Source organism: Alternaria triticimaculans, assembly GCF_023758025.1.
Source record: "Alternaria triticimaculans strain BMP 0046 chromosome Unknown scaffold_30, whole genome shotgun sequence".
Classification (NCBI taxonomy): Eukaryota; Fungi; Ascomycota; class Dothideomycetes; order Pleosporales; family Pleosporaceae; genus Alternaria; species Alternaria triticimaculans.
Window position 1 is genome coordinate 41309 of NW_026055987.1, and position 24137 is coordinate 65445.

Genomic DNA, 24137 nt, shown 5'->3' on the forward strand with positions numbered 1-24137 from the left:
CTAAACATAAAAGATTATACTTTTAATAATTTTATTAAGATTTTATTTTATATAATATAGCTAGAGTAGCCTTAATAAGAGATTTAGTAAGGTTTAGTAGCGTATTATAGTTGCGTATTAACTTCTATACTCTAGTATACCTATATCTACTTCTATACCTTATAATTTTATATAGATAGAATCTTTACTATAGTTCTACCTAAGAAGTAAATGTAAAAACCTACTAAGAAGAACTACGTATTCTATAGCTCTAGTAGTAGTATAAGTATTCTTAATATATAGCTAAAAAACTTATTACCTATATCTTAGACGCGTACTCTAGACTTAGATATAAGTTTCTAGAAGCTATAAGTACGTAGAGTTATACTTATAACTTTATCTAGAATCTAAATACTTTTATTTAGCTAATTATAACTTAAGTTTACTACTATTTAGTAAAAGATTTATTTCTTTATAATTTTCTTACTCTATATAATTAATCTCTTACTTACTAGTTCTAGAAACTAGTACTTTAAGTCTTTATTACTCTAACGTGTATAAAAGCGCTACTTATCTTATATACACTATTCTAAATTATAGTATCTAAATATAAAAAGAAATATAGTCTTATAGATAAAGGTAATAATACTAAGATAGATATTATAGCTAGTTAGAAAACTATAGTTAAGAAAGTTAATAGATAGAACTTAGGTAATAATAATCTATCTAATTATACTAGAGAAGTATTATAACTATAAAGTCTACCTTCTATACCTACTTAGATAGATATAATTCTACTATTAGATATAGTATTGCCTTTAGTCTATAGTAGTGTTAATAATATTACTACTATTAACTAGAAAATAGATAATAATATAGAAGATAGTAATAATTATTATTATAAAAGAAAGCGCTTTAAGAAGCTTAAAGAGTCTTAGTTAGTAGTAAAGCTACTAAGATAAAAGAAGTAGTATTAAGAAGAGAATAGAGAAGAAAAGCTTAATATTATTAGAAAAGTAGTAGTTTACTTACTACTATTCTTTATAAAAGTGTAGAATAGGTATAGATATAAGGTATACGCTACTACGCTTTATAATTATAATTTTTAGAGTAGAGAATATTATAATCTATAGAAAATCTATAATTCTAGAAGCTAGAATAAAAGTTTTATAGCTACTATTAGCCTTACTAATAAGTAATTTCTCTAGTATATTAGAGTATTATATAGCGTATACTTAGAAGCTTATATTCTTATAACTTAGTTCTAGAGTATAAATAAGTTAGATTTAAATCTAAAGTATATATACCTCTACCTAGAATATAATAATATTAGTACTTATTAATTATATAGTATAACTAACACTAATAGTTTAATACTTTTTCTAACTAGTCTTAGAGTAATTTAATTAACTCTTATAGTCTACACTATCTATAATATCTTATATTATATAAAGATAGCTTTATATATACTAATATATATAAAAGTTAATAACGTAAAGAGAGAAAGTATCTTTAGTAATCTTAAGTTTAGAGATCTTCTCTAGATATACCTTAGCTATATATAGAGTACTTTACAAAATCTTATTATATTAGACTTTCTATAGCTATATAATAACATAAATCTAATAATATTCTTAAGTAAGTTTTAAGAGAAGTAGTTTTATAATAAAGTTTTTTAGCCTACTCTTCTTAAGTATATACTTTTTAGTAATATTAGATATATTCTATATATATAGAATCTTATAGATATTAATACAAGAGTAAAATCTAAAGAGTAACGTACTTAAGATAATAATAAGAAGTAAATATATTATTTTAATCTAGCTAATAAATATAATAGTAAAGTTTAGAATAAAATAATTAAAATTCTTAATAGTACGTAGTCTTTAGTCTATTTTAGAGACCTAGTTATTCTAGTAGATATTAAAAGTATTAAAGCTTAGACATCTAAGATAAATCTTCTAGAAAGTATAGATTATACTAATAATATATTAGAAAGTCTATTTAATAAAGAATATATTTCTAATAAAGTATTTACTTTAGATATAGAAGTAATTATAGTAGCTACGTTTCTAGACCTACTAATAAGAATTAGAGAGTATATAAATAACGTAATTACTAATAACTAGAGACACTATTATATAAACTAAATTATAAATAGGTTTTAAGAAGATAGATTTAATAGAAAAGTAAAATTAATATAGATATTTATAGTAGCTATATTATAGAACACTATAAGTACTAATTAGAAACTTTTAAAGAACTACTATCTACGTAAGAGTAGCCTCTTGTTTAGGTAGTTTTATAAGTATAATAAGATACTTTTAGATGCTATAGACTACTACTCTTTTAGAGAAGATATATTAGCTAATATCTATATAGATTAGAATATATACTAGAGCGCTATTTTAAGCTCTAGATTAATAGAGTCTTAAAAGTATAAATACGTATTTAATACTATAGACGCGTCTAAAGAAAAAGTTAGTAAAGTTCTAATCTATAAAGTTAATATTTTCTATAGTATTTAGCTAGAGTTTAGAGTAATATAATAACTATAGTGTAGTATTAAATACTAAGCGCAGAAATATTATAAAGTAAATTTAAATTATAACCTACTATACTATACTAATAGACCTAAGATAGTATAGATAATTTCTACTCTAGTGTTTATAAGCTATCTATATAGAAACTATAATAAGTATATCTTTTTCTTAGAGATCTACGTAGTTACTATATCTACTATAAGCTATTCTATTAAGCGTGCCTAACTAATACGCGTTATTATCTAGTATCTTAAGTAGCTCTTTAATAGCTACTACTTTTAATACCTAGCACTTTAGATTATAAAGAAGAAAAGTTTAGATAGAGATTACTCTTTATATAGCTAGAGCTTTAAATATATACTACTAATATATAGTTATATCTAGATTTAGAAGAATATAGTAGACTAGAATACGCTTAAGTTTTATAGTAAAGTAGATTCTTATCTTATAGGCTACATTAATAAGCGTTTATTATTATAGTATTCTAATATATATATTCTTATAATAGACTAAGCTAAAAAGAAAAAAAGATATATAAGTTTTCTATATATTACTATTAAAGATAGGTATTTTAAGAAGAAAATACTAAAATTCTTAGCGTATAAGCTATTAAGAGTATATTAAGTTAATATCTAAATATATTTCTAATAGATATATTTAATATAAGAGAAGGCTTTTAAGTATACTATAGAGAATAATGTTTTCTTTATATAGAAGAGGCTAAGTTTAGCTTTATTAGGTATAATAAATATAGTCTCTAGATCTTATAGACTTACTAAGAAATCTTAATAGTTATTTATATAGCTATAGATAGAAGAGAAATTAAAGTATATAAAAACTAGAAAAAAGATATTCTACTAAAGAAATTACTAGAAGACTTTAATATATTATAACTAATTAAGAACACTATACGCTAAGATTAGAAAGATAGATTAGTTAGAGAAACTTACTAAGTAGTTTACTAAAACTCTATATACTAAGTTTTTTACGTACTATTAGATAGTTTTATATTCTAATCTAAATAGTATATTTCTAGTAATAACTAAGAATAGTATACGCTAGGTCTAGAATATTAGTATACGTTCTAGTATAGAAGAGTTTATCTTTAGAGAGAAAAACTCTAGAAGTAGGTTTATTTCTTTCTTTCTAAATATTTATAATATATAGAATTAAGAGTTAAGAGATAAGCTTATAGATCTATAGATAAAAGATAATAAAGTATAGAAAAAAAAAGAGATTTCTTTCTAGTATAATAGTAATTAATAATAACTATCTTTAGTTTAATAGCTTTATTATTACTTTCTATCTCTAGCTATAGATATTAAAACTTTAATGTAGACGTGTATATACGTTTACCTAAGATTAGTAACTTTTAAAGCTTATAACTATACTCTATCTATATATTCTATATACGTATTCTATATATATATTCTAGGTATATATTCTATTTATATATCTTATATATATATATTTAATTTATATATTCTATATACGTATTAGATATATAGATTCTATAAATATATTCTCTATTTATCTATTCTATAAGAGTATTCTATATACATAGTGTACTATATATACTCTATATATATCTTATATATATATTCTCTATTTATATATTTAATATAGAATTTCTATATATATACTTATTATATATACTCTATTTATCTATTCTATCTACTTTCTCTTAGATAGATTCTAGAAATATTTATAAAAAATCTATATAAATTATTTAAGCTAATATTTATATAAGATATTATAGTTTAGAAAACTATACTTAATATATTAAAGTATAGTTATAACTTATAAAAGTATTCTATAGTATTACTAGTATATATATTAAAATATATATATAAAGTAGAGAACTAGTATATAGTTAGTAACTCTATATAGTAATCTTATTATAAGTATATATTTTTAATATTTTAGATATACTATATTATAGTAGAATATTAATATAGAGTAGAGTAATAAAATATAGTTAATTAACTTTATAAAGTAATCTTAATATAGAGTTATTTTCTAAATACCTTATAGTTACTATAATAAAGAAGTAGAATTATATATACTATATATACTAAGAGTAATTACTATACCTCTTTTTATAATATTATCTATAGATATAGTACTTATATAATAGTAATAAAGGCCTTTTTAGTAAACTTAGAAGAAAGAGTAAAAGATATTATTAAGTAAGCTATAAAGCTATAGAGCTATAACTAGTATAGATATATTATATTTAGTATAATAGTATATACTTAATAGAAATAAACTATATATAATATAAAGTCTTATAATTAGTTTCTATATAATCTTTATATATAGATAGTATTAGTAGAATATATATATAGATTCTATATATATACTCTATATATATATTCTTTATATATATTTAATATATATATTCTCTATATATAGACTCTATATCTATACTCTATATATATTCTATATCTATACTCTAGATCTATACACTATATATCTATTCTATATATATATTCTATACTTATACTCTATATATCTATTCTATATATATATTCTATATTTATACTCTATATAACTATTCTATATACGTATTCTATACTTATTCTTTATATATCTATTCTATATATATATTCTATATCTATACTCTATATAACTATTCTATATACGTATTCTAAACTTATACTCTATATATCTATTCTATATACGTATTCTATATCTATACTTTATATATCTATTCTATATATGTATTCTATATCTATACTCTATATAACTATTCTATATATATATTCTATATATATACTCTTTATATCTATTCTATATACGTATTCTATATCTATACTATATATAACTATTCTATATATATATTCTATATATATACTCTATATATTTATTCTATATCTATACTCTATAACTATATCTAATATCTATACTCTATATCTATACTCTATATCTATATTCTATATTCTATATATAATAATTTTTTTTATAAGTAAAAGATAGCAAATTTAAAAAAAAAATGCTAAGACTTTTTATTAACCTAGGTTAATAAAATGTCTTAGCAAAAAGTATAGATGTTTTTCTTCTTAACTTATTTTAGTAACTACTTAACCTTTTAAGTTAATAATTTAAATACTATATTATATACTATTATACTATAATATTTCTAAAAAAAAACTTAAATAAGTTAAAGTTTTTTCTAAAACCTAACTCTAAAGTCTATACTATAGTAATCTATACTATATATTCTATTTAAAGAAGCTAGTAAAGAGTTATAGAATATACTTAATTCTAGATTAATACTTAGTAGATATAAGAAAGAAAGAATAGCTTATATATATAAAGATAATATAAATCTAGTATTAGAATAATAGTACTACTAATAATAATATACTTCTATACTACTACTTAATTTTTATAAGTTTATAGAATATATTATTTTTAGTATAGAGTAAAAAAAGCTATAAGTATAGAGTATTATTTCTAATACTTAGATATCTTAAGAAAGATAGAATTTACGCTAATATTAGATTAAGATAAATATATAAGCTAGTAGGTATTATTAAAAAGGTATCTAAGTCTAGTATAGCTCTCTACTAGTTTTAAAAAGGTTGTAAAATAAAAGTATATAATATATTCTTAGCCTAGAGAAGCTTAAGCTAAGCCTTATAGCTTATTAGTACCTAAGAATTACCTAGTAAAGTAGCTTTTCTTATAGTAATTAGGTAATAATAATACTCTACGTATAACTATAGAACTTATAATAAATAACTATAGCTTACTATTATAGTAATAATAAAGTAACTAGATATTATTATTTTAAAATAATATAAATTCTCTTATAAGAATATTTACTTATATAGCTCTTTTCTCTCTCTTTCTATCTATTCTTCTCTTTCTTATTAACTAACACTTATCTATTAAGCTTAGTTTCTCTAAATTCTTTAAACTTTTTATAATATTCTTTATAATAACTATATATAACTACTACTATATTTTCTAGCTTAATAGCTAGAAGAAGTAGTAGCGCGTTTTTAGGTCTTCTATAGTAGAACTTATATACTTTAAGAATAATTCTAGTATATAATATCTATATAAATATATATAGAATAAACTAGAATTCTTAAAGCTTCTTAAGAAATACTTTAATATAATTCTAGAGAAGCTTACCTCTATTAAAGCTATTATTATTTAGAATAGAAAAACTAGAAAGTAAGCCTTTATTAGTAAGTAAGAAGTAATTAATATCTATTTTTATATCTACGTAGTTATTAAAGCTACTAAGATTCTATATCTTAATATCTTATTCTAGTAAAGCTAGCTTAAGTTATTAAAGAGAAAGGTATATTAGCTAGTAGAGAATTTAGATAATAAGAAGTAGGCGTTTATAAGTAAGGTATAGGCAGAACCTAGCGTACATATAATAACTATAGTTCTTAGAATTATAAATAGCTTTATCTAGAGTAGTAGAATAGGTTAGAGAATTTAGTTATAAGTGTTAGGTAATTAGTTATATTTAGTTTAGGTACTTTAATTAGTAATAGAGAATAAATATTATTATTCTAAGAGCGTAGTAATAAAGTAGATAAATCTAATACGCTAATATTAGTATTACTAGTTTATATTATAATATAGATAAGGCGTAGTTTAATAAATAAGCTAAGAAAGAAATTATTTTAGTCTAAAGTTAAAATCTATATACTTTATACTATATAATATAAAAAGCTATAGCTCTAGAAGCTATAATAAAGTTATAGAGTATTCTAGTATTATACGTAATATTATTTTATATATAACATTAGCTTATATATAATAGAGTTAACTCTAATAGAAGCTTATTCTTTAGATAAAATATACTAAAATACTATTCTAATATAACTATATAACGTAGTTAGCTTACTATATACTATTTCTACTTTTATAATAAAGGTATTACTTAAATTTAATAGTAAATTATTTCTAGTTACTTTAGTATATACTATATAGACTAATTATAGTATATATACTTAGATTTTAAAGTTTTCTTATATTTATTAGTTATATATATATCTATATACCTTTTTATTTTTAAAATTAGTATTTAATCTATACTTCTATTACTTTTTTATCTATTATTTAAGTTTAAAAGTTTTATTTAGTATTATTTTTATTTCTACTCTTATACTTTACTCTATACTTCTCTTTTACTTATTTTTTTACTTTTTATTTTACTATATTTCTAGTTTCTCTCTACTTATCTTCTTACTATTCTTTATATTTATCTTTTTACTATTCTTTCTATCTATCTTTATACTATTCTTTATATTTATATTTTTACTATTCTTACTATCTATATTCTTAGTATTCTTTATATTTATCTTTATACTTTTCTTTCTATATATCTTTATACTATTCTTTATATTTATCTTTATACTTTTCTTTCTATATATCTTTATACTATTCTTTATATTTATATTCTTACTATTATTACTATCTATTATCTTAGTATTTTTTATATTTATATTTTTACTATTCTTTCTATTTATCTTCTTTATATTCTTTATATTTATCTTTTTACTATTTTTTCTATCTATCTTATTACTATTATTTATATTTCTATCTTTAGTATTCTTTATATATATCTTTCTATAATTATTTATAGTTTTATTATTACTATATCTTTATTTATATCTTACTATATATTTAATTTTCTTATTTACTTCTTATATATATCTTAGATATACTTAGTATTAATTTAATAATTATATTCTTCTTATAATACACTACGTCTATTTATTCTAATTCTATATTTTCTCTACTTAATAATTATACTTATACTTTATACCTTAGTTTTTATATATAATAGTTACTTTATACTATTACTTTATTTAAATATAAATCTTAATACTTTCTATAATAAAGTATATACTTTACTTTATTACTTAACTTATAACTTAGTAATAAGTATAATAGTAAAACTAATAATATAATACTAGAGTAAATAGCTATTAAGCTTAAGAGTTAGTATATTAAGTAGAGTTAGATTTATATAATAGTGTTGCAGAACGCACCTCTAGATGCTTCTTAAGAGCACGGCACGTAATTATACTAGCATAGATTAAGATAAGCTCTTAGAAGCGTTACTACTTAAGAGAGCTTTCTAAGTAAGCTTGTAATACAATAATTTATCTTCTATTTATTTCTATGCTTCTAGACGCGACAGTTATAAGCCTAGCGCTTTAAGAAGATAATATAGTTCTATATTTATATGCTTAAGACGCAAGGCGTTTAATAGAGCATAGCGATACTAATTCTATTACTAATCTTTGCGCTTCTATAGAAGCACTGCTCTATCGCTTATAATAAGCGACTCTATAATAATCTCTATAGAAGCTTTTACGCTTACTAACTTAGCGCATTAGCCTAAGTAGTTTACCTAGTTTAAATTCTATGCTCTAAGTAGAGGAATTTAGGCTAACGTTAACTCTAACGCTAAAATAGCTGCTTCTATCTAGACAAGCGTTCTAACTACTCTAGAGCTAGTAGCAATTATACAGAACACTTTAGTTAATAAGCTTTACGCTAATAAGTATAACTTATCTGTTGCGAAGTATAAGGTATAAGTAACAGAATAGTAGTTAAAGAGCACTTATATTAGGTATCTTTAGAACTAGGTTAATTAGACTATTAGCTCTAAGCTTCTAGCTCTAGCTATACTCTCTATCTCTATAGAGAAAGAGGCTACGTTATAAGCACTTGTTAAACACCTTAAGTCTACGCTTTCTCTAGAGGAGGACTACACTAAGAATCTTATACGCTTATAGTATAGAGTATACCTCTAGAAAGCGCGACAAGAACATATTAACGCTAAGCGCTAGCAATAGAAATACCTCTATGTTCTAGCCTAAGCTAAAGCGTATAAACTTACTAAAGTTAATAATACGCTCGCTGTCTAGAACTATTTAGAAGCAATTAGCGTTAGGCTTGCTCTAGAATAGAGGCGCTTTATACAGCAGAACCTTATTAAAGCTCTTACTATTAGTAGAACTTAGGTTACTCTTAAACAAGCGTTAAAGATTTTTACTGCGCTAATCTAAGAGCATGCTGCTTACTCTACTAGCGGAGGTAGTATGTTCGCTGTTATAGAAGCACCGCAATAAGCTTCTAATAACAATAACTTATTCTAGAAGATTAAGAAGAATTGCCTGTGTAGACAGCACTATAAGTAGTCTGCTACTACATATAAGCGCTTAGAAACAGCGCTTATAGGCAAACTTCTAAAGCTTTCTAACAAAGCTAAGGCTAAGATTACTGCTAAGCTTAGAGACTTAAAGTACAACAGCCTGCAAAGAGCTCTTAACAAGAAGAGATAGACTGCTCTATAGTAAGCATAGATTAAGGGCCTAAACTCTGTCTACCTAGAGTTAATTTAGGCAATGCTTATTAACTCTACTCTTATTATAAGTTAGCTAAGCATTAGCAGTGTGTACTCTACTATAGATTTTAACGTCTACCCGCTCTCTATAAGCACTATCTTAGATAATAGAGTAGTAGTATATCTTATTAATAATATATCTCTACTTAAGCTAAAGACCTTTATAAGAGTACACAAATTCTACACTATAGAAGTAGAAAGCTTCTTCTTCTAGGTACTTAGACACAGTACATAAAGAATTAGAAACGCTTTAACTAGAAAAAGAGGACTGTATATAGAGAACCTTATTCTAATAAGTGTAGCGCTTGTAGAGAGTTTCTATATTAATATTGTCTTAGAAGCAGCTCTTAATAAAGCTAGACTATAGTACCTAGAGTTAGACTTAACACTTTGTATAGAAACGCTTACTAACAACTTTGTACTAGCAAAGCTTAAGAGGGAGCATAAGCTTACGTTTATTAAATATAATTCTTTAAAGTTTTATCTAACTATAATAAGCGTAACTAATAACTAGCGCTTACAACAATTCTAGAGAAGCTTTTCTTAGTCTAATTTAGAGAAGCTTTAGCACGTAAGAGTAGGCTACCTAGGTCTAGAAGCGCTCTAAGCTCTTGTTAAGAATACGCGTAATGTGCGTATTAAGAGAATAAGCTAAAGTAAGTGCAAGCATTGCGCTATTACTTATGTAAGGCAGCGCATTTCTAGGCAACTACGTAAGAAAGCTCTAAGATCTTATTAGAGGATCTTGTAGAATCTTTTTAACTTTTCTACTAGTTGTAATAAAAAGCTCTAGATTATAGTGCTTAAAGATAATTATAGTAGTAAGATCTATTAATATACTCTCTAAGCTAAAACGCTTATAGAGATTATAAGAGTCTTTTATAACTTTATAAGCTTTCTTATAGCTTAGTATAAGCTTAACATCTATGTTATTATCTAAGATAATAATGTTGCAATGCTACCTTAGAGAGGCAAGTTACGCTTTAAGATATAGGCTAAAGAGTAGAGCATTATTGTAGAGCGTACCTCTGTCTATACTTATAAACTAAATAGAGAAGCAGAGAGAGTAGATTAGAAGATAATTACTAAGTCTATTAAGATAAGAGTTAGTGCAAATCTCTCTAAAAAGCTCTAGCTAGATATTATAGAAGTAGCAACCTAGCTATATAATATAAGCCTGTCGCATGCTTATAATCTCTTAGCACCTAACACTGTGCTTAACGCATAGTGTATAGAGCACAGTAAGAAGGTCTGTGCTGTTATAGCTAACCTTTGCCTAAATTAGAGCACTATCTACGCCTATAGCTATAGAGCTTACCTACTTAATAGAGAGTAAGTAGCTAGACAAGATAAGCGCAACTTTAAAGTTGTACTAAGAGGCTATATTAGATACCTAGTAGAATACAGGGCGTCTAACATTTATAGAATATAGGTTCTAAAGCTTAATTAAATAATTACGACAAGAAACGTAAGCTTTAACAAGAAGCTTTTCTATAAGAGTAGCGCTAAAGGCAGCTAGAAGCACTTAGTAGAAGAGCTTACGTAGATTGTTAATCTTCTATATAAGAATAAGCTATATAACGTAGAAGAAGCGTATAAAGACATCTTTAACTAACTCTGCGCTGTAGTAGGCAAAACACAAGACTAGCATGCTTCTAAAGACTCTATCTAGAAGCTAGAGAGTAGTGTGTTGCAGCTTACTATTAAACAGGCTAGCTAGCCTAATTAATAAGCAGCACATAATATATCTTCTGTATAGGTAGAAAGCTTAGCTAGCTAACTACTAGAAATCTATGCAGACTCTTAAGAGTATACTAGCCTATTTACTCTAGAGTAAACACTAGAGTCTAGAGCGTACTAGACTGTAAGGTCTAGTTAGAAGTATAATAGTAACGCCTAGAAAGTGCACTAAACTAGAGAAAAGCGCCTGCTAGTACTAAGTAACAAATAGCTTTCTAACACAGAGAGCTTTTATTAGAATAAGGCACATAGTGCTTATTAGAATAGAGTGCCTCTAAGCACACTATATTTCTACGCACGCTCTACGTTTAGAACTTCTCTAGAATAAGGCGAAATAGAACTACTACCTACTTCTAGACTAACACGCTAGAGGCGTAATTATAGAGAACTAACGCAATTAAGCTCTAGAATTAGAGAGCAACGCGAAGGCCTAGAAGTAGAAGAACTAGAAGTTTATGCGCTGTATAATCTATAGAATAGCATATAAGATAATAATCTTCTAAATAGTTTTCTCTAATACTTATATAGAGTAGAAGAAGACTAGAAAGAGCTTACAACTATTTACTTAATTATAGTAGCTGTAATTTTAGGTAATATGCTTCTATAGAAGCATAAGCTATCTAAACGCGCATACTGCGATTAACTACTACTACTTCTAAAGAAGTATAAAGATCTTAGTAACTATCTATATAGAAAGCTCTTCTACAAAGCTTGTAATAAGAAGATAAACATACTCTATTAAGTAGATACCTAGAAGAAGATTAAGCGCTCCTTAGTGTAAGAGCGCCTACTTCTACTAAAGTAGGTATTTGCATACAAAGTTAATTAGAATAGCTACTTTGTTAAGTGTAAAGCTTGCGTAGTAGTAAGAGAAGATCTATAAGTAATTAATTCTATATACTCTACGTATGCAGCAACGCTTACCTTGCGCTCTTTTAGAATAGTAATAGCAATAGCAGCTAAATTTAACCTAGAGATCCTCTAGTTTAACGTAGTAGAAGCATTTCTTTATGCGCACTAAGAGCACTAGCTAGTTATAGTATATAACATACTAGATAGCTTTAAGAAGCCTAGTAAGTGTATAAAGCTTAAGCGTGCTCTCTATAGACTAAAGAACTCTCTACTACTCTAGTATAAAGAGCTCTTACGTATAGTAAAGAAAGTAGGTCTTATTGCTTCTAAAGAAGAGCCTTATCTCTTCTTTAATAAATAAAGAAAGATTCTTCTACTCTTCTACGTTAATAATATACTACTTATATATTACTACACTACTTATTAAGAAGCTTTGCAAGTTGCTAATGTAATAAAAGTAGTATATAATCTAGAAGAGAAAGGCCTAGTTAAATAGTTTCTAGAAGTAAGAGTATTGCGCAATTGCGCTACTTATACTATAACGCTTATATATAATAAGTATTTAGATAAGCTTACTAAGAAGTTTAACTTAGAAAGTACTTCTTTAAGCCTAGCTACACTGCTTCTAAGCTAAGAGCTTATAAAGTTAATAGGCAAAGCAGATAAGAAGGTAGTTAAAGACTACTAAGAGCGTGTTAGATTACTGCTTTATACAGCTATTATGCTGCAGCCTAATATAGTATACGCTACCTTAAAGCTTTCGCACTTTCTTACAAACCTAAGCAAAGAGCATATTAAAGTAGTTAACTAAGTAATTATGTACTTATACAAGACTTGCTACTAGGCTATCTGCTATAGAGCGCACTCTAGAGTAGAACTTATAATTTGCGGCGACGCTTCTTTTGTAGACAACCTAGAGACTAGGCGCTCTTTACAAGGCTACCTTATTATGCTCTTTAGAGGTGCTATTATTTAGAAAGTAGTGTAATAAGTAACTATAATAACTTTAACTATAGAAGTAGAGCTTCTTACTCTTAAGTATGTTAGCAAAGAAGTAATAGCTCTTAAGAGGCTGTTTTAGAAGCTTACTCTTACTTTAGAAGCAGCGTAGACAATTTTCTGCGACAACTAGTAGACTATACGCTTAGTAGTTAGCGCTAATAAGCGCATAACAACACGCCTTAGACATGTTAATATCTAAAATATATAGCTAAGGCAAGAGCATGCTAAAGAGTCTTTTAGAGTTAAGTACCTAGAGACTAAGAGTATGCTAGCTAATAGGCTTACTAAAAATCTATTAGTTTAGCAATTTGCCTACTTTAAGAAGTAGTTAAATATAAAGAATATTAAATTATTAGTAGTATTATAAAGCTTATAAGGCACAAAAGAGTTTTTAGCTGCTCTTCTTAGAGAGTAGTAGAAAGTGTATTTTAAGCGTAGCCTCTCTTATAGGCCTGCAGAAAACTACTTATTAGAAAAGGCTTTTATTAAAGTATACGCTCTAAAGAGCGTAGCGAGATAAAAAAGCATACACCTAGAACTATAATTAGAGTAACGCTTCTTTAGTTATCTAAGCGTAAAGTTAGAGAAGCACTGCTAGTTATTAGTAGTATTCTTGTAAGCTTAGAGATACTTAAACTCTAAGGCGAAGAACTAAGAGAGTATAACTTTCTCTATAGACGTAAATGCGCAACTAAGCTTAGTAGTAATACTCTTATAGGCAACTATAATAGTATTATTAGTAATAGTCTTAGAAGACGCTCTTCTGTTGTTATTGTTAGAGAGCGCTGCACTATTATCTGCAGTCTTATTATAGTTAACCTACTTAACTACTAGACAAAGCTCTATAAAGCTTATTAGCACTAAGAAGTTAGAGTACTAGAATAAAACTTACTAGAAGAGCGCTGCTTAGAAGTAGAAGCGTTATTAGCCTTATTATTAAGGTTAGATTAAAACTGCTTAATACTAGAAGCATTCTTAGACTTATTAGTGTTACGCTCTACCTTTAAGGTGTTAAAGCTCTACTTCTTACTACGCCTCTAGATTATATAGCTGTGCTTAAGGCACTACTTAAAAGCAGCGTTATAGTTATAGATAAGCTTATAAAAGTAAGAGTTCTTAATGTTAAGTAGATAACTAGTCTTTAGGTTCTGCTCTGTATTGCGAAACTAATTAACTATACGCTTAGTAACCTTCTCTATATACTTAGGTCTAAAAAAGGGTTAGTAAAGCTTCTTAAGCTTAAGAAAGAGTATACGTACACGTTATTATATCTATAATTGCTAACAGCACTAGTAAAGCAGCGCGTAGACTTCTTACTCTTATTAATACTTACGTAGTTTTTGTAGAGAGGGTTAGTAGCCTTTCTAGTGCTTATAGACTAGAAGTATTAGAGGCATACTATCTTGCAGAGCTCGCTAGTAGTAATAAAAGTAGGCTTCTTAGAGAAACGCTTGCGTGTAGACTTAGTTACTAAAGCTCTATTATTCTTATTGTTAGAATCTTTATTAAGCGCATGCTTCTTGTTATTGTGCTTCTTATTGTTATACTTGTTAGAAGAATTAGTACTATTTAAACTATTAGACTAGATAGAGAGCTCTAGATTAAAGAGAGAGCTCTCTATACTGCTTATAATAATAAAAGAACGCTGCTTCTTCTTAAGAGCAGAGCTAGAGAAAGGTAAAGCGTCGCGAATAGTGCTGCTCTCTTAAGAAATAGAGAGCTTACCTAAGGCTTTAGCAGAAAGCTTAGAAGCGTTAGAAGAGATAGTAGAAGAGTTCTTAGAAGCAGAGCTCTTAGAACTAGAAGAATCTAGAAATAGAACGTTAGAATAAGCATTGCTAGTAGCTAAAGAACTAGAAACTATAATAGTAACTTTAGTAGAATACTTGCAAGAATTACTAGAAAGCTTCTAAGAGAGCGCAGCAACGTTAGAATTGTAGTTAGTATACTCTTTCTAGGTAGCCTTACTAGCCTGCTTGTTATAGTACTTTTCTATTGCGCTAATAGAATTAGCGGACTGCTGCGCTTAGCGGATTACTTTCTCTAGAACTATCTCTTAATAGAGCTTAATAGCCTTTAGAAGCAGAATCTTAAGGCGTTCTTACTTAGCACGCTGCTTGTTAATAAAGCGCTTGTTCTTAGACTTAATGCGCTTAGTTTTAGCGTTAGCCTTAGCTTTAGAATTCTTGTTGCTACGCTCTAAGTTGCGCTTAACCTGCTTGTTACGCTTACAACGCAGACGCTGCTTATTTTCTATAGCTTAACTAGCGATATAACGCTTATAAGCAATCTAGTTACAACGCTCTTGCTCTGCCTTATTCTTAGCTTTAAGGTCGCGAGCGTACTACTTATTAGCGTACTTCTAGGCGGCGCGCTTGTTGTAACGTAAAATATTATTAGCTTACTCTTAAGTAACTACATTACTGTGCTTAGCGAATAGATTAGACTTCTTAGAAGCGCAAGTTAGAGTAGCAAATAGGTTACAGGCGGGAGCAGAAGCACTTATAGAACTAGAGCCCTGCTTCTTGCTAGAAGAACTACGCTTAGAAGAGCTTCTAGAAATACCGCAGAGCTTGTTTAAGCGCTTGTAATTATCTGCCTTAGAGAGAGTAGCTAGGTGCTTAGAGAAGTTAGAGGTGTTAGAGCTTAATAGCTTAGCCTTTAACGCGCTCGCGTAACTAGAACTTAAAGAAGTTACCTTAGAGGCGCTTATAGAGCTAGAACTAGACTACTTATTCTTAGGAGGGCGGCTGTTCTTGTGCTTATGCTTGTTTCTCTTTAACATAATACTAGAGAGCTTAGAGATAGATGCGGAGAGGTATGCTTAGTTTAATTAGTATAATAGAGTATGCTGCTAGAGTTAGTAAGCGTACTAATAAAAATTAGGGATACTTACTCTTATTTTAGGTAAGAGGTAGAAAGCGTTTAGCAGATTAAATAATTTTTAGTAATATTATAATTAGCGCGCGTGCGCTAAGCGAGCTCTTAGCGCTGCGCACGCTCTAATAAGCACGTAATTAGCGTTCTTAGCTATAATAAGAGAGCTTATTACAACTGCGCAGCCTACTCTTGCAGAATGCTTAGAGAGTGTGTTATAGAACACATCTCTAGATGCTTCTTAAGAGCACGGCACGTAATTATACTAGCATAGATTAAGATAAGCTCTTAGAAGCGTTGCTACTTAAGAGAGCTTTCTAAGTAAGCTTATAATACAATAATTTATCTTCTATTTATTTCTATGCTTCTAGACGCGACAAATAGTTATAGAAAAATAATAGCTATATAGATATATAGAATATAAAAAATATACTATATACTTATTTTAATAAATATACTACTTATCTTTTTACTATTATTTTTTTTTTTATATACTTAGTTTTATTAAATAACTATATACTATATTTTTTTCTTATACTTTTTAAAATAAAATCTCTATAGTTACTAGAAATCTTATAATTTTTTATTAACCTAAAAGATATTTAAACTATAGATTTTTTACTTAATATAAAATTAATAATTTATACTTATAAAATTTACTTATATTTTAATACTATATACTTTATATAATATACTTAAAATAATATATTCTTAAATAGTTACAACTATATATATACTAATATTTATTTATAGTATAGTATTAAGTTATATTTAGTTATTATAATTTTATTAATATCTTTAGTTATATTTAATTTTTATTCTAATTTTTTCTTTAATATTTTACTTTTATATTTACTTATCTTTCTATCTATCTTTATATTTATCTTTATACTTCTTATTCTATTTATCTTTATACTTTTTCTAATACTTATCTTAATAGTTATCTTAATACTTATCTTTATACTTATATTTATACCTATCTTTACACTTATCTTTATACTTATCTTAAAACTTATCTTTATACTTATCTTTATACTTATAGTAAACTTTATTTTTATACTTTAATTAATACTTATATTAAATTCTATTATTATATATATTAATATCTTATTATTTTTATTTTATACTACTAAGCTATAAGAAGTTAGCTTATTTTTAATTTCTATTAGTAATAAAATATATATAGTTAGTATACTATAATATTAGTTTTATATATTACTACTTTATTTTATTTTATTTTAAGTAATCTAGTAAATTACTTTACTAAGCTATAAAAAGTTTACTTATTATTACTTTTAGTTAGTAATAAAATATATAAACTTAGTAGATTATTATCTTAGTTTTATAGATTACTACTTTATTTTCTTTTATTTTAAGTAATTTAGTAGATTACTCTACTAAGCTATAAAAAGTTAGCTTATTATAGCTTTTAGTTAGTAAGAAAATATATATAGTTAGTAGATTATAATATTAGTTTTATAGATTACTACTTTATTTTCTATAACTTTAACTAATCTAGTAGATTACTCTACTAAGCTATAAGAAGCTAGCTTAATCTTATATATTAGTAGTAATAAAATATATATACTTAGTAAGTTATAATATTAGTTTTATAGATTACTACTTTATTTTATTTTATTATAAGTAGTCTAGTAGATTACTATACTAAGCTATAAGAAGTTAGCTTATTTTTATATTTTATTAGTAATAAAATATATATAGTTAGTAAATTTTAATATTAGTTTTATAGATTACTACTTTATTTTCTTCTATTCTAAGTAAACTAGTAGATTACTCTACTAAGCTATAAAAAGTTAGCTTATTATTACTTTTAGTTAGTAAGAAAATATATAAAGTTAGTAAATTATAATATTAGTTTTATAGATTACTAGTTAATTCTATATAAAGTTAATTATATTACTAAATAACTATACTAAGCTATAATAAGTTAGCTTATTTCTACTTTTAGTTAATTACTTTTACTACTTACTTACTATAATATAATATTAGTTTTATAAATTACTACTAGATTTTCTTAGATTTTAACTAAAATACTTAATAACTATACTATACTATACTAAGTTAGCTTATTTTTACTTTTAGTTAGATACTTTTACTACTTAGCTACTATAATATAATAATAGTTTTATAGATTACTAGCTAGTTTTATTAATTTTTACTAAATTATTTTATATTTTAACTAAAATACTTAATAACTATACTATACTAAATAAAGTTAGCTTATTTCTACTTTTAGTTAGGTACTTTTATTACTTAATAACTATATTATAATAAAAGTTTTATAGATTACTACTTAGTTTTATAAATTACTACTAGATTTTTTTAAATTTTAACTAAAATACTTAATAAGTATACTAAACTATAATAGGTTAGTAATTTTTTTTATCTATTTAGTAGATAATAGTATAAAATTACTATATTACTAACTAGATTTATAGATTACTAGCTAGTTTTATAGATTACTAAGGTTAGTAGATTATCTAAGGTAATCTACTATAGATTACGTTTTGTAAATATATATAGTCTGTCTGTTGTCTTCTGCGCATTACCCGCTGCTGTTGCCTCGAGGCTGCGTACCTCGCCGAGCGGAAGTAAAAAAGGCGCACTAGAGAATGTCGCATTTTTGCTAGTCGCGGCTGCGGGGTCGGCGCAGAGGACTGTTAAAGAGAACGAGAAAGAAGAGAAAGAGAAGGAACGCAAGGTTGGCGGTTGCGAAAGGACCTAGCTTACGCCTGTTTTTGAAGCGGCCGCCGAGGTGCTGGTGGACGAGCTGTGGTGGGTTGCCGCGGAGCAGGTGACGTCGCTGGGCTGGATGACGAAGTTCGTTTGGGGCGCGACGGTTACTGAGGGGCATGTTGCGACGAAAGAAGCAGGAAGGCAAGGGCAGGAGGAGACGTGGCTGCTGTCGGTAGAGAGCGGGCCGAGGAGCCGGACCGTGACGACGACGACGCGCTGGATAAGAAGTGGAAGACAGTTCACAAATCACCGCGCTGAATACGAAAGAGGCGCAGGGTACAAGCGAGATCTGGAAAGTGCGTCCTGGAAGCTACTGCAGCACGAAGAACCCGCCGTTCTCTACGTCAACAACATTCACCTTCTTCTCTTCCGAACCCGGTGCCTTCTCCTTCTCCCTCCAGAGCGCCCATTCCAACGTTCGAGAGATATCCGTAACAATCGCCCACAACAGCCCTCGATACCTCAGCGGCGAGTTGTGCGTAACAATCCAGTACTTAGCATCCGTCTGCCTTTGCAATTCCAACCCCGTCGCAACGCCGAACGTCGTCTGCCAATTGAACGTCCAACTCTCTTTGAGCCCGTGAAGAAGGGCAAGCACCTTGAAGTCCGGCGTTGACCTACGCAAAAGGGTCTGCAGAGACTCCTGGGAGGTGCGCATGCCGTGCGGGGAGTACAACACCGCTTCGTGCACGTCCGGTGAAGGCGTGTAGATGATTGCGCTAGCGAAGTTGAGCTCGTGGTGGCCGCGGGCTCGGAAGACGGTTAGCCAGGTTGGTAATGGGCTGCCTGGATGAAGCAATGTCCAGTCGCCGTTGAAGATACCCGGCTCCAGGTCTTGGGTGGTGATGATGTTGTCGAAGTGGTTCCAGCCGCGAATGATCGCGCTCGCTTCTGTTGTCGCGAACACGGGTATACTTGATGCGAATGTCAGCAGAGTCGGCTTGTGCAGATGGTCGTCGTAGTGGAAGCGTATGAAGATCGCGTCAATCGTGGAAGCATCTTGAGTGATGGGTGTTGTGATGGGAAGGAACCCGGCGTCTGCGGCTGCAGCTCCGACGTCGCGCGCAATTGCTTCTACATCGCTGCCGTTGTTGACGGCGGGTGGAGACGACAGGCTGAAGCTTGCTAGCCAAATCCCCAATAGATTGACAGGGCCGTTGAACCATGGGTCGTGTACAACGTGGTAGAATGCTTTTCCGCTGGTAGTCCGCTCTTCGGTTGGACGTGGAAAGGAAAGAAGCCATGAGTTGTCCCCGTTCAAGGACGTGAATATCGGTCGCAACTGCTGCTGGCCCTGAGCTGCGTCACGAATCTGCGCCTTGAGTGCGATAGCACGATCGTTGGCCATAGCATTCGTGAGTTGTGCCGGAGTTGCAGTCAAGTACGAGAGCAAAGACGGGGTGAATTGAGTGCATGCGTCATATCTGACGTAAGATTCAAGGCCACCAGCGTGTGTTTCAGCCTTCTACGGATGACATCCAACAGGTTGCGAGAGACGGGTCGCACCATGAGGGGTAGTTGAGTAGCGCGCCAGCGAGCCCTGGGGAACGTCAAAGTCAGCAACGTGATAATCGTGGGTAGCCTTTACTAAACACCTTACGAACATGCAAGCGAGATGCAGCGGTGGGTTCTGATTAATATAGTCTCCTGGGATTCTTGACTACAGTGCTTTACGGTGCTGTACAGTGGTATGTAGTCGCGGTGGTAGGGCCATGGCGGAGTGATTAAGCCTACGGTGTAACGATGTTGCCTGTGGGCTACGTTACACGATCGAACCAGATAAGACCGCCCTTCACGTCGCTCTCGAGCCCTACACCGACCGCGACAACCTTCCCGGCCTCTATTCGAATCTCGCCTCGAATGGTACTGTACAGCTTCCCCTCCCACACGCCGTGCATTTCCACCGCAAATGTGTTACCGCTGAGGTGTGCGAACGTAAGCATATACGGAAAGCATCGATCTGTGCAATCCGCAACAAGCCTGCTGTCCTTCATCTCGATTTCGAGGCTCTTGTACCCAACGTTGTGGTAGCTACCGACTATCGTGTCAAGAGGTACGTCAAGCGGTTGCGCATCTTCCACCTTCGTCCAATCCGGCTTCTCCGCCTCCTCGACATCGTCCATGGCCTGGAAGTTCTTGAAGAACGCGCTCCAATCGACGCGGTCTTCGTCGCGTACGCAGAGAACATCATCCAGCAATGTGAACTTCAGGATGTCGTTGACGTACATGGCGTCATCTGAGTTCCCGAAGATGACGAGGCCCCAGGCGAACTTGGGGAGGAAGCAAACCATGGCTTTGAAGCCGGGCACCGAGCCGTAATGCCCGATGACCGTGTGTCCGCGATAGCTCGTGCGGGATAGGCCGAGGGTGTAGAGCTCGTCGCTCTTGTAGGGTATGGACCATTTCTCGTCGCCGAGGAGATCGAAGCTGCGAGGCGTGGCGAGCGCTTTGTGGCTGTCTTCAGACAGAATCGGGTCGCGTTTGATGAGCGCGCGGATATATTTAGCGTAGTCGCCTGCGCTGCTGAAGATGCAGCCTGCGCCGTGGCCTTCTGGTGCTGGAGGGTAGTGAGGGAGTGCGACGTGAGACTCGGATTCACTGTTCCAGTAGTATGGCCTTGCGCGTCGATCGGTTTCGCTGCGGGCTTGAATGTCGGGTACATCGTGGAATGTGTTGATCATGTCGAGTGGCTTCCAGAGCTTGGTCCGGATGAAGTCGGTGTAGGGCATACCAGTCACAGTTTCGATAAGGTGCACAGCGACACTGAACATGATGTTGCAGTAGATGTGCTCGGTACGAAGTGGTTTGACGAATTCGAGATTGCGCAGATTGCGGGTCAAGGACTTCGCATTGTCGGGGTGTTTGGCGCGCGCGCTGAGGTAGGACTCGTCGTGAGTTGCAATGCCACTCCGGTGACTAAGGATGTCTTCAATGGTGACTTGCTCCGTGAGATAAGTGTCAGGAAGAACGAAGTCGCCGGGGAGGATCTTCGACACGGGTGTTGTCCATTGTACGTCTGGGTACTTTTCATCGTCTACGAGAAGAGCCACAGCCGCCGCAGTGGTACACTTGGAGGTGCTTGCGAGGTCGAACAGGGTGTCTGTAGTCGCTTGGGTGTCGGGTAGTCCCGAATAGCCATAGGCCTGAGCGGTGTGAGTGATGCGCAGTGCTTCTTGTGGAGAGACTTAGCTACCTTGGAGTAGATGTCGTCGCCTTGTACAACTGCGAGCGAAAGACCGGGGACGTGAAATTGATTTATCGTCTCTAGTACGAGCTGCTCGAATTTGGGGGTCTTGTAAGCCATGGTGGGGATAGGATTCTATACTTCATGCATTCGAGGGTCGCTCAATATATACGTTGCTACGATACACCGGTTCATGGTCAGCATAGTAGCTCTTGACACGCTGAGCCACACGTACTCTGGGTCAGAATGAATCATTTGCACTATCTCGAGTCTATTCCGCTTGTGGTTCAATTCGGTATATCATAACGTGCCGGCGGAAGCGGAAGGCGTGATGTGAGTCAAGGCGCTGCGGTCGAATCAGGCCGGGGACGAGTTCCGTCATCCGCGTATATCGAGCCAATCAGGTGGTAGCGCCTGGGGATCCTCGCCCAATCGGTATGTGGTGGTGCATTTTGGGCATAGAAAGAGCTCCCGTTACACCACTCCTTTGACAGGAACGGAAGCCACACTTGATCCAATCGTATCATGCATACGTCTACGTCTCGCGGCTACAGGAAGTTGCCGCTCGAGAAGCGATCTCCAAAACCCTTTGACTTACTGAGCATCTCGCGTTTCTGCTTGTGGTTGAGCGAGCCGCTCACAGCCATGTCCTTCTCATAGTCGAATGCGCGCTTGCTAGGATCGTCCTCCTTCTCCTTGCCGGTGCCCTTGTCTTGATGTTGCTCGACCAGACTCTTGCCGCGTGTGGCATCGATCTTCTCGCGCATCTTGCGTGCCCTCCTCTCCTCCTCCTTGTTCCGCTTTGACTCCGAAGTGGCAGGCGCAGAATTGGTGGGCGCGGTTATGCCCAAGGCCTCGTCTTGCAACCGCTTGAGCTTTTGCTCTGGTGTCTCGGTCCATGCGCTGCTCATGCCTCCAGTGCCTCCTGCGCCCTTGCCTGTGTTGAACTTGCGTGCGCGCATTTTTGTAGGGTCCATTCTAGCGGCGAGGTCGTCCTGCGTCGGGGGCAGTGTCATCCATTCGTCGCGCTGTGCCTTCTTCGGGGCGTCGCTGAATTGCGGTTCCGTGTCGAACGCCGATTTGCCCATAGTGCTGTCGAAGCCTGAAGATACTCCTCCAGCTGGTGGCGGCGCGGGCCCAAAGTCATCGTCGCTGCTGTCGGAGTCGCTGTCTTGGGAGTTGGGCGGCCGCCCGTCGAGAGGCGCTGGCGGTGGAGCAGGCCCGACCACGCGCGCCGGCTTTGAAGCTGGCGGAGGTGCAGGGCCGACGTCGCTGTCCACACTGCTCGACCGTGATCGCGTGTCTGGTGGTAGTGAAGGCCCAGCTGTGCGCGGAGGTGAGGATGCGGAAGGTGGAGGTGCTGGGCCGATGACTCGTCTGCGCTTGCCGCCGGACTCTGGACTCGATGCGCGATCATCGTCGTCGTCGCGACTGCGCTTGGAGAGGTGCGGCGGCATGGTGGGTCCTATTGAAGGCATCGTGATTTGTGGGTTGTGAATGGAAAGTGTACCTGGCTGCGCGTCGAGTGACGTTCTTTGGAGCTTGGACCTTCACCAACGGCGCGGCACATGCGGCGATCTGCGAACTGCGCCATGAGCTCCCGAGACGCGCCATCCTTGCCAGTCCATGCCAGTCCTCGTGGGCGCCCTTCACTCTTCCACTGACCTTGACACCAGTCGCATACGCCCTCGGTTGCCGCGCTACCCGCCCGGACGCACGCCTAACTCGCCTTCGCGTAGGCAGCACCGACCCGTACCGCATACCATCACCGAAACCCCCGCGCCGTCTCGATTACACCCACGAATCACAACTT

The 24137-nt window shown here is 32.3% G+C and overlaps 3 protein-coding genes across 3 annotated transcripts; all 3 read right to left on the reverse strand.

Moving 5' to 3' along the window:
• Nucleotides 1-19450: 19450 nt before the first annotated feature.
• J4E78_010307 (uncharacterized protein) lies at nucleotides 19451-20746 on the reverse strand (the record flags this gene model as incomplete). Its single annotated transcript, XM_049370885.1, has 2 exons — nucleotides 19451-20605; nucleotides 20741-20746. 2 exons carry the CDS (start codon nucleotides 20744-20746, stop codon nucleotides 19451-19453), a joined length of 1161 nt encoding a protein of 386 aa, XP_049217341.1.
• Nucleotides 20747-20897: 151 nt separating this feature from the next.
• Nucleotides 20898-22444, reverse strand: J4E78_010308 (uncharacterized protein; the record flags this gene model as incomplete). The annotated part of the gene is made up of 2 exons (XM_049370886.1): nucleotides 20898-22283; nucleotides 22334-22444. The coding sequence occupies 2 exons, from the start codon at nucleotides 22442-22444 to the stop codon at nucleotides 20898-20900; spliced, it is 1497 nt and encodes a 498-aa protein (XP_049217342.1).
• A 428-nt stretch (nucleotides 22445-22872) lies between these two features.
• Nucleotides 22873-23802, reverse strand: J4E78_010309 (uncharacterized protein; the record flags this gene model as incomplete). The annotated part of the gene is made up of 1 exon (XM_049370887.1): nucleotides 22873-23802. One exon carries the CDS (start codon nucleotides 23800-23802, stop codon nucleotides 22873-22875), a length of 930 nt encoding a protein of 309 aa, XP_049217343.1.
• Between the last annotated feature and the right edge of the window lie 335 nt (nucleotides 23803-24137).